An 11,785-nucleotide genomic window follows, 5' to 3' on the forward strand; every position below is an offset into this window, starting at 1 on the left:
TAAAAAAAAAGAAAAGCTCTTCAAGGTAAGATGCATTAGCTGTGAAAATATTCCGAATACGATTACAGCAGCCAAAGTGCTGCCCAGTCCTGACATCGCCGCTGTGCGTGTTTTTGCATATCTGGGAGTCTTGGCGTCTTTGATGACTCGTGGTAGTGGAGGAGCACTTCACTTATGAGAAAGGAAAAAAAGGAACACAAAGGGTCAGGGGGCAGAATGTTGCATCACCGTGTGTTGGTGGATGTGCCTTGATGTACTTATACATCATCGGAGCGTTTCCACAACGGCCCCCCCGGGGTCGACGCTGACACAAGGGTATACCTTCTGCTGTATTTAGAAGCAGGGCTCAACAGTCTGTGTTATGACAATGTGTGAAAAGAAAAGGTTTAATACAAAACAGAAATGATACAGTAGGCCTATCCTTTGTGCCACAGTTTACAAAAATAAATTTACAGGAAAGCAAGTCTCAACAGCTTCAGGCTAAACAGGTGTGTCGTCTTTTACTAAAGGAAGCTAATCTCATTACGCACACACACACACACACACATATACAAAGCACCTGAGATACATAGCTGCCAAGGCTCTGATTTGATAGTGTTTTTTTTTTTACAACAGGCCGAGCATAATAAGGGAAGTTCTCTGTAATGTAAACGCAGCCGTCGGACCAGCTTCTGTACTTTTTGAAAGAATGAGTTGAGTTCCACATTTCGGCTGTCGAGTCAGCACCTGGGGCCAAAACATCAATATGAAGTTTGAACTTTGTTTGTTGTCGTTTGGACCTAAGGCGATTCAGGTTTCAATTCATCAATACGAAACCAGGACAGCAGAAACTCTGGGAGTAAAGACAAAGTAAGAGTCGTAGACACATGGAAGGAAACAAACTTGGATATCAGCTGCCTGAATTTCTCATGTCTGGAGTGTCTACGACTGACAAAGCTAATTTTGTTTTTCCTAAGCCAATAAAAGCGTCCCCCTCACATGCTTCAACATAATACATAGAAAACACCAGAAGATCTTCGTTGGACTCAGGGATGAAGTGCCAACACAAAGAAGAAGGTCCCAAACGCTCTTTGCCATCATGCAGTCCCCTCCATCTGTGGAGGAACTGATTTCTTTTCCTCGTCCTGTGCGTCGAGCGCTGCCGTCATTTCCTGAGCGTCAGCATGGCGTTGACGTCCCACAGCAGGTTCCTCATCTGGTCCATCAGAACCTTCATCTCGTGGTTCTTCTGACGTACTTTCTGCGAGTAGACCACAAACACAATCCATTACTATAACTCCTTAACGCACATCGTTATAGTATGAGGGAAGGACCTTGGATGGAATCGTTTGAATAATATTTCACACAGCTTTTTAAATCTTTAGCTGTCGTGTTTGTGCTTCAAACATTCATGAAGAAATGAGTCTTTATCACACTCGTCAGGTCTCGTGCATGTTGCAGGTTAAATAGAGTTACTTTCGCTGTTTTCATTTGTTGAAACACAAACGAGCTGATCAGCCTCAGACAACATTTGCCCATGTGCCCATGAGCAACGTGTCAACCTGAGTCTGGAATATTGATCTGCCTGGAATAACTGGAATATTACCTGCTGAAAGAAAACAGCCTGATTTGGCCTGTTCACTAAAACTGAACCTGATGCATTGTTTCTGCATTCATACTGTTAGCCAGCGTCAACACTGCCACCTAGAGGCGTTTTCAGGGATGGACTGAAAAACTTCAAACCTTCTGTTGGTCCTTTTTCTTCCACAACATAAAGGGATCCAACTTTTTTCTTTTCCATCATAGACACATTTTTTATAATGTCAGCCTGAGCTTCCAGCTGATAATATTGTAACATCAATGTGTTTAGATCTGCTGCCCGCGGTTGGATACCTCTTGTTGGACCTCTGTGTATGGAAACACTACAGAGCACGGAGCAGGCAGCTTCTTAAGAGACTGAGATCACAGGCGACCGCTACGATAGAAACTTTGAAAAGATCTCTGAGTAATGTGTCTTCAAAATTGGACTTGAGCCGTTCTTAACTATGAGGCTGTGTTTCAATGATTAATGGATCACTTACTGTAGGATAACAGCACAAAATCAGAAATCAGGTTTCCATTCTGACATAAGTGTTTTAGAAGTAACAGTGTATTATAGCTTCACTAAAAAAAAAAAAAAAAAGAACATATCTCTGTTTGGTTTTTATGATTTCTTCTTGAGGTAATCTCAGTTTTGAATCAGGTTATGGTGAGCATGAATGACCGTACCTCCAGAACCTCTTTTCTCTCCTGGTTGATAGCATGAGCACAGGGGTCCACTTTGGGAGAAACCAGCTCCTCCCCGACATACGGCACAAGCTGAAGACATCAAATCCATCATGAGTTAGTTTTCTTCTCAGCTCATGCATGACTACATGTGAATACTGAAAGCAGAGAAAGTACACCAAACACGGAAAATTCTACACATGCCCGTCCTGCTCAAAAACAGCGCCGGTCTTTTTCATTGTGAGACTGTGTTTTCCGTTTATGCCTTAGTTAATAAAAAATGTTGCACAAACATCTGGGCAGAACTGGAAGGCTGCGTCCTCACCTCTGTTGGCCCCTCCTGCAGGTCAGAGGTCATCTCCACACAGCGCTCATACAGGAGTCGGAGCTTTCGGAAGAGCAGAGCGAGCTGCCGAAGGTGTTCCTGGAGCTTCCCGAAGCGGTCCGTGTACATGGCCTGGCTCTGGGTCACGCCATTAGGAAGCTACACGCGAGAGACACAGCATCTCTTATTAGTTAAATAACTGACATTTAGGTTTCAACGGCGGTGTAAAATACATAAGCCGATTTTGTTTACAATATGAGAACAGAAAAAATGACACCCTTCCTATCGCCTTGTCTTTGATATATGCGACCATGTCTGTAAAGATAGATAGACACATGATGCTGCTCTTTGCTTTTTTTGTTCCAGTGGGACAAGGACAAGCTCAAAGAGTTGAGTGAAACACACAGAGAGAGAGAGAGAGGGCGGGGGGGGACAATTAGATTGTGTTGAGACGGGAGGATGAATAAGACAGATGCTGACAAGAATGCCAAACAGATGAAGCAGAGAAGAGGACGGGACAGATGTGGACTGACATACAACAGAGAAACTCTGTTAGCCAGGAAACAGCAGCACATTCAGAAAGCGTGCAAACAAACCAGACAGGAGACAGCAAAGAGCAAATCACAGTGTACTCAGTGACCATTATTTACCTGACTTCTGTGAGATTTGTCAGACTCAACAAATAAATAAAACCTAGTAAACAACCTCAAAAGATGTGATCTATGAGGGAAGTACTGAAATCAAAGATTCCAACCTTCTAATTTAAGAAGTATTTTATCACTCAATATGAAAATGAGAATATTTGAATATTTAAGGTTCCAGTTTATCTTGTGAAAGCATTTGCTGTTTTAATGAAGAAGTTCATCTCCGAATGCGTCACGCCGACTAAATGAGCAACTTCAAAACTAAACCCAGGACTAAAATTCTATGATTGATTTCTTATTTGTAATCAACAAGGCAATAGTAAATGTAGCACAAGTTGTAAACGTCTACATTTCTGTGAAAAAAAAGTACAGACTTGTTCTAGCGATGAGGGAAGCATGTTATTGTCGAGAACATCAGGACACGTTCGGTTACCTCGAGATGAGTTTGATTCACTATAAAACTATCTCAAGATACAGTAAAGAGTGGAATAACATATAATTAAACGTTTTAACACTTCATAATCCAATGCAACTATTTCACTTAATAGTCCAATATGGCATCATATGATAATCTCTTTTTTTCTTATTTAACCAGGAAGAAAAAACTCAATGAGATTAACAGAGTTGCAGACAGACAATGAGCAGCCAAAAATAGAAACTAAATGTTCTGTCTGCACAGAAGGAGGATTGAAGCATTCAGCTGCTTACAAGTGAGCTTTTAACACAGATACACACAGCACTAGCTACCAGTCTGGAGTCCACTACCTGTGTAGCTCTTGTGATCTGGAAGATCTCCATGGTTCGAGTGACAATGTCCTGGACTGTCTCCTGTCCGATCCGGCAGAGGAAGACAGGTGAGATCTCTCTCAAAGCTCCCTGAGGAGGCATCTGCTGCTGCTGACCTGGAGCTGATGCAGCACTGGGCTGCATCCCTGCCATCCCTGGCTTCTGGGGTAAAGAGGCTGCCATCCCCTGCACTGAAGAAACATGAGGGAGATGGATGCGATTAGGATGAAGGGATAACTTCATAACACGCTTTTAACATGTTTTGAGTCCAGTAATCGGAAAGGGATGCATGTTGGTGATGAAAATTGGACAACTAAATACTAACGCTGCTACACAATGAGTTACTGCTGCTACTAGTCTGACATTTTCGGAATATTCATTTCTCTTTAACGTAAGATAATGTGCGTTACCAGCCTCTAATTGATGAAGGGGGAAAAAAACACTTCACAACACGCTAGTTAGCCACTAGCTCGCTAACGACATTTGCTGGCGGGGTAATTCAAATAAACGGCTCACCTTCGTTAATTTCCTCCGGTCAAATGTTGTCCAATTATCTCGAACTTGGTTTAAGTACGACTAAACATGTTGTGTTGTTTAGGCGTTATTGTGAATAGGACATATTAAAAACCTGTTCAATTATGTCTTTCAAAAGGCACCGCACGTTATTGTTGTAATTTTACGTCACGTCCTGTCAGCCTCAGAGGCGAGCGCGTGCCTCCTGCCACCAGAGGGAGTCAATGATTGTTTTTTTTGTTTTGTTTGTTTTTTTAGAGCAAAACAAGTTTATAAACAATACAATTATGCAGTTATTTTAATGCATGACCCAATTAAAACCTTTGTATTTTACTCTCATTGTGTATTTAATTTTCATCAATAAACTGACCTCTATCGTCGTTTCGTTGTTATTGTATGTTTCATAAACCCTACCCTTAACTGTTTGTGCAATCTGATTGAAGATAGATAGATTGATAGATACTTTAATAGTCATTTGTATAAAGTTCAAAATAATAATTTCTGAAATTAAAGCACAATTCACAAGAGGAAACGTGCAAGTAGCCTAAAACAACAGTATCACAATCTAAATTGAATACAAGTATGGATGTTAGCATAGAATTCCCACTTAAAGCATTATTCTGTTAAAAAAAAAAAAAGTTCTTTTAACTCTTTTCTTAATGTGCTAACTAAAAGGTTTCATTTTTTACAATCTGCCTAAATGTAGGTTAATCTAATTCACACATGGGTCAGCAAGTTGTAATAAAAAACACAGAGATGATAGACAGGTAGTACCTCCTCCCTCCACTCATACATGCCTATGAAGTAAGCCTTAATATGTCACTGTATAATGCCTTATAAATATGTAAAAGTATCATAGCAGAAATAAAGCTACCAAAAATTGCATTTTATTTATGACATTTTAAAAAAAAAATTAAATGCAACTGTATTTTCCATTCACCTAACAAACAAAAGTACTCTGCAAACATTAATTTTACTTTTCTTTTGTTTCGTTTTTGACATATAAAAACTTTTGTTCCTAAAGATAGGCCATGTTTACACATGCAATAAAACAGGATCTTGCCTCTAAAAATAAAATTCATAAGAGTGAGCCCTGGCTGATACTAGCAAACCATAGAGGTTTGCTAGTAGTTTTTAACAAGTAAATTTTATTCATAAGAAGACTTTACCTTACTTAGTAAAGGGATATTCAATCCTGCCACGATTTGTGTTTTCACTTCAAAACAAACTTTCGTTTCCCTGGGGAGATTTGGTTGATTTGGTTGCTTTACAAATGTGAGGAAGACGGAGGAGAAGGACCAGCAAGGCAATTCAAATAGCAAAGTGTGTAAGCTTTACTGTATTTGAATATACTTTCTAGCTTCTTCAGGAAAAAAAGAGTCCAGAGAAACATATTTTCTTATGGTTTTTAGATAGTTTGGTAACAGTAGCCCAAATCCTTAACACATATAGGGACAGATATATGTTGATATTTAACCCTAATTGATCAAATGTACTTTAAAGTTCTATTGCGGGTTAAGATTTAGAGGTAAGAAAACTCCAATTGTGTGTCATGTGGATGTTTTAAAATAATTGACTTGAATGTTATTCTGTTGTTCTCATGGTTGCTCGTAGGGTTCGTTGGTCCAAGAATTTGATTTCGCTTTGTTATTTCAAACCTTTATTTAACAATGAGTAACAATGAAGTTGAAATTGAATAAAGGCACCAGAAAGTAAAGAGGTGGTCTCCATAATGTTTGTCATTTAAATTTCAGTATAATGTATGTCTCCTGAGTCCATATGTATGGCTCAAAGATTGTATGAAGCATGGACGGTAAATACTGTGCCTCAAGGGAAGCCAAAGGATTTAAAGCATCCCCTTCTGACAAGCTGCATTATAGCTCATAAACCTCGCCTCCTCCATGTCAGCAGGCCGGTTGTGGGTCACACTATTTAATCAAAATGTATGTCACATACATTTTTATGAAACTTGGTTTCATCGTTATGGTTTCTTATTATAACCATGTTATTACAGCTTCTTGATGACCATGCATGGAGCTGCAAAAGAAACACAAGAGTCACTGAACGTCCATAACTTCAGTGTCTGTTTTCAGAACAATAAAAGTGTTTTTTGTTTGTAGAAGCAACATGATCAACCACAGAATACAAACCAGTAATGTAATGTTTCTCCATTTTCCTACAACACTTGCATTTGTCTCTTACACCATCCATTGTTCTTTGTAGCATTTTACTCCAAAGTTTTGCAATTTTTAGTTAATATGAATGTGAGGGGCGCTCCAAGTATCTATTACGCCGTTTACAAGAACCCCTCCTCCTTCTGATCGTGTTCTCTTATCTTTATGGCTAATTTCAATGGACCCACCAAGGCAATAAAACATGGATTGATGCTATCATGTGGTTTAGATGAAACACGTCACGCAACAGTAGTCAAATGAAATCAGAGCGAGACGAGAAAAAAACTGCACTATAATAATATTTGTCCTTCAGGGAATGATTCTGAGCTAATCCTGCAAACAGAAAGCCGGGGTAAGAATGATCAAATCTATAAAATGAATGCAATCATTTCAGTGTCATCCGGTAGCACAGATGACACAAGGAACTGGGTTATCTTAAAGAGGAATTGAAATGTCAAACACCAGGAAATACCCATCAAGGTGATAAACTGACGGATAAAGGGACACAAAGGCCTGGCTATTAGAAGAGTTAAACACATGAGTATGTGTCACTTCCTGCCTCTGAAGTTCTGTAGCAATGATCAGAGATATGTCCGTACTGTGTTAAGCTATAAGTAGTGAAACAGTGGTTTAAATTTGTGAAGTTTATTATCCGCCTTAGCTTGAAATAATTAACTTCTGTTCAAGGTTAGCATTGTGTAACCTCTCCTTTAAAGCTCTCACACCCTTTCCTCCATCGTCTTTAAACAAATGAAATGAAAAGGAGAGGAGTTGTCTGTTTACTTCGCTCTTACAGCTTGACTGATTCAAGTTTTATTGGCTGATGAATGGAACTGAGCAAAGTTAGAAGCTAGTAAAAGTGAAACATTTCTCAGCTTGAAACGTCCGAAAACACTTGTGTTCATTATTACTCAAAATGCATTCGTTGTTTTGTAACACCAAAAGCTCCAATGTCGTGAGAGTGGAAATGAAGCATCGCACCACAATGTCATTTTTGTGCATGATGATGTCGTGGAATAATAGTTTATTTCTAAGGAAGTTTTACCTCAAGGGTTTGTAAGATGTTAATACCAAAACTTAAACATCAATAGGGGAACATTCCTTCCTACAGACCTTCTTATCAGACGATGTGTATAAAACGTGCTTTAGTCCACATATTTCCATTAAAATGTTTCCAAGGGTGCAAAAGAAATGTCAAAGTAATCAAAACAGAATTCTTGAGTTTTAGTAGAAACTCTGGTAGTGTTTGGTGAGGGGGATTAGGTGGTTGTTTTTTTTATTTGTACATGATTGACTTTATCTTAAGGTGTGTTTTTTATAATGATTTTTTCCTCAGGGTTATCTGAGCTCGGTTGAGAGTAAAATGTAAACTATGAAGGAGAAACTGAGGACTTTCTGTTTTTCCTCCAAATCTGTATAAAAGCCCACCTGTATTTCATGGCAAATAGAAAGACCATGTAATGTTGGTAGAATCTAAATTATGAGCTTTAAATACAAATAAAATCAGTCGACATCAACTTGAATTTGATCACAGGTGGTGCAAATCATAACCCAAAAGACATAAATAAGGATTGAAGTGTTCACCGTGTCAGTCAGAGCTTCTCGCCATATCCTGTTTTACATATCAGACACATAACACTAGTCTGCTCCCTCACTTTTATACTGTTGGACTGAACTCCTGAACATGACTTTTTTTTTTCTGCTCAGCTCTCTGTGACGCCTGACAGTTATCAGCATCATTGTTATGGAGAGCTGTGCAGGTATATAAAGGGACGCTCAGATAAGGAACCAAGGAAACAGCTGAAGCCCACAATGGAGAAGACAAGGATGCTGTGTGTGTGTTTGACCGTCATGTTTCTGAGCTGCACCGAGGTAAGGAGCAGGAAAACATCTCAGCCTTTATTTGTGGATGCCGGTGAAAATACTGATTAACCTTCAACACACAATGTGTTGACCTTTTGTTTTTACTGCCTTAAGCGTGGTTACAGTCAAATGAGTCAGAAGTCAACAAAACATTTACATGAATTTTACAATTCAGGCAAATGGGGGTGAATAGAAAATGGGACTTGTGTTCTTGACACAACAAGACTGTACTTTTCTCTGTTTTGATTTCATTTGTCTACGGTTGTCATAGTAATTTAAATGTAAAAACATTTTTTTTAAATAACTTGTCAATAGACCAAAGACTCAATAGTGAAATTAAAAAAAAATTAAAAAGTATAATGAAAGCCTAAACTTTTGAAAAACTTGGTCACGCAAGCAGTCATAGTATTTAATGCACCGTCTACACAAAGCATGTTGTCAATAAGGTTAGTACCTTTACTTTCTGTTAAAAAAAAGATGTCAGACTTTTAATTTATTAGTCATTTGGACAGAAGATTCTATGTGTATGTTGTCTCTGTGTGTGCATGGGTTCTCTCCCCCTTCATCCAAACACACACTCGTCAGATTCTTTGGTGAGTCTAAATTTCCCGCAGGTGTGAATGTGAGTGCGGCGGGATGTCAGCCCTGTGACTGACCCCCGCCTCTTGCCCAATGACAACAGTCCCCCTTCGACCCTGAACGGGAAAAGCGGTAAAAGATAACGGATGGATGATTGTAATATATAATTCCCCAGAACTTAATGTAAAAGATATAAGTGTGTTTTTAAGCCCTATAACTAGATCTGTGTGATGCTGGAGGAAGCTGTTTTATTATCAGCCTCGAGATAACTCAGATTTCCAGATTTATAGACATGACTTATAAGGAAACATGAAGCTAATGTGGAGATAAAACATAAAGAGACAGATCTGCTGTGTGCAGTCAGAGAACAAGAAGGACAAACATGGACTAAAGGCTTCCAGCGGTATGCAAAGCAGGATTAATTTTCCGTGCCTCATGGGCTCCTCTGGATCCGCAAGTGCTTGACCTTTGCATGTTGTGGCCGCACACAGAGAGACACTGTGCTGTGGCTTTATCTGCGGCATAGACTGACAGTACAATACAGCAGGAAATGATAACAGCAGGAGTCAGTGTTATGGGATTATTTCCTGATTTTTTTGGAGATTTAGATACTAACTGCACTGTAACAACTTGTTAAAGGTTTGGTAGACTGAGAGTGTATTTTTATTCCAGCCCATCTCAAAGTGTTTGCTTTATCTGCCAAGGTTTTAAAAGATTTGTGTTTGTATACTATAGTATTTCATGTATTGGTTCACGGGGACAAAAAGAATCAAAATCTTGATTTCTATTCAAGACTGAAATGTAAAGTTTGGTATCCATGTTGTCTCTGCACTTCAAAGCTGGAGTCAGGAAATCATTAGCAGAGTTTAGCATTTTGAAAATGGAAGGACTTCCTGTCTCTGGCTCGGTACGCAGAGCATGACATGAAAAGACGTGCACATGCACAGTATATTGTATTTTACATGCTTTATTAATTCATGAGGGACCTATGGACGTGCATTAATGGAGAGATGTCTGAGTGGGGCTGCTACACATTTCTACGCAGGGAGCTCGCAACAGAGTTGTTGGGTGTTCACTGCCCTGCTCAAGGGTATCTGGGCAGTATTCTAGTGACACCTCTCCAGCAACCAAACAGACCTCTACTTATTCGGAACTGGCAACCCTCCGGTTCCCAACAAAAGTCACTATACAGACAGAGCAAATACTGCTGCCCCAATATAAATGCTACGCGCTAACAATTTTAACAAAAGTGTGGAGAAGAATTTCCTGGCCAACACAAAACATAAAGAAGTACTTTCAGGCAGTAAGTGCACGGATATGTCAACTGACACACACATCTGAATTTTCCTGAAAATTTCCCGCTGTGTTTTCACACCAAACTCACCCATACTTCACGCGGATCATTTACTATATAGGGAGCTGACCGCAGAAACTCCAGGTCAAGCTTGAGTCAAACATTCAGCTGTGAAAACTTTGCTAAAAACTCCTGAAAACTTCAGGAAATGTTTCAGGAGGTTTTTTTTGTGTTCCCACGATCATGAAAACGAGATCCTCGAGAATTGACGATTGCCGTTTGGCTTTCGTTTGACACACGTGTAGTAAATCTTTCAAAGTGTTTGTGACACACTTTGACCACAAGACATTCTCACCATCAACCAAAAATAATCCTGATTATGATTTTTGCCTTATATAGAGCAGCCCAAGTGTAAACTGTTGTTTTCTCTCACAGGAGCGAAACAGTGCCAATGCTACAACGACCAGCTCACCCAATAGCACCAGTCCTACATCGACAACCACACCTGTAACCACCAACATCTCTTCCGCCTCCTCCACCTCCTCCACCTCAGCTGCGTCTTTAACCTCCACGTCTTCCATTACATCATCACAGCGGCCGTCAATGTCCACTGGAGCCACACCATCCACCTCTTGGCGACCTCCAACTGAGGCTAAAACTACCACGACTTCCTCGACAACCACAAAAGGAGGATCTGCCTCTTTGATGGGCTCCTGCAGTCACTTGTTAGTGCCAGTTGTTTCTGTCCTCATCTACTGTGCTGAGGGCTGAGCGTGCAGAAAGAGCAAACAAATCACGGGTTCATCTTTTAAAACACAGCCTCTATTCAATCCACTCCAACACTGACTGTCACGTTTTTTTAGTTATGAAGTGCTCTGTTTGCACTGAGCTTATTTCCACTTCTGATCAAAAAGGTTCCACAAGACATCAATAAACGACATACAAGCACATGATTCAAATATCTAAGCTATGATTCAATCACAAAGAGGGAAACATAACACAGGAAAAGATGTTTCTCTGAATGTTTTAAAGGATTAAACTGGAATTATTTTTGATTGTTTCTATTCAAAATGCATTTTTTGTGAAAAATATATTCAAAAATAAGTGAGATATGAGAAGAACTGGATGACTCCTGTATACTGTACAAAGTTCAATTCTACGACAGCTGATGGGAACGCTCGAGTTAAAACTGACACCCTATTTGCATTTTAGTTTTGATTTTAAAAAGAAGCTCCATTCAAATGCAGGTCATGTTTTTGTTTATCTCTTTTGTTGTCCATGTTGTGATCCCTGTGTACTGACTGATTCAACGTTATGTAAGAAAAAAAAAAACAGGTTCCATCTCACATATTGATGTAAAGGT

General features: G+C 39.5%; 1 protein-coding gene and 1 long non-coding RNA gene across 2 annotated transcripts; one reads left to right on the forward strand and one right to left on the reverse strand.

Moving 5' to 3' along the window:
- Window positions 1-375: 375 nt before the first annotated feature.
- LOC306839313 (mediator of RNA polymerase II transcription subunit 30) lies at window positions 376-4,214 on the reverse strand. Its single transcript, XM_079367930.1, has 4 exons — window positions 3,979-4,214; window positions 2,570-2,728; window positions 2,248-2,337; window positions 376-1,240 (listed from the first exon to the last, which is right to left on the reverse strand). Exons 1-4 carry the CDS (start codon window positions 4,180-4,182, stop codon window positions 1,145-1,147), a joined length of 549 nt encoding a protein of 182 aa, XP_079224056.1. The 5' UTR covers window positions 4,183-4,214; the 3' UTR covers window positions 376-1,144.
- A 4,184-nt stretch (window positions 4,215-8,398) lies between these two features.
- Window positions 8,399-11,375, forward strand: LOC306839382. The gene is made up of 2 exons (XR_013781186.1): window positions 8,399-8,558; window positions 10,858-11,375. It is a non-coding gene; the product is annotated as an uncharacterized lncRNA (long non-coding RNA).
- Window positions 11,376-11,785: the final 410 nt, after the last annotated feature.

The sequence above is a fragment of the Symphodus melops genome, assembly GCF_947650265.1.
Source record: "Symphodus melops genome assembly, chromosome: 18".
Lineage (NCBI taxonomy): Eukaryota > Metazoa > Chordata > Actinopteri > Labriformes > Labridae > Symphodus > Symphodus melops.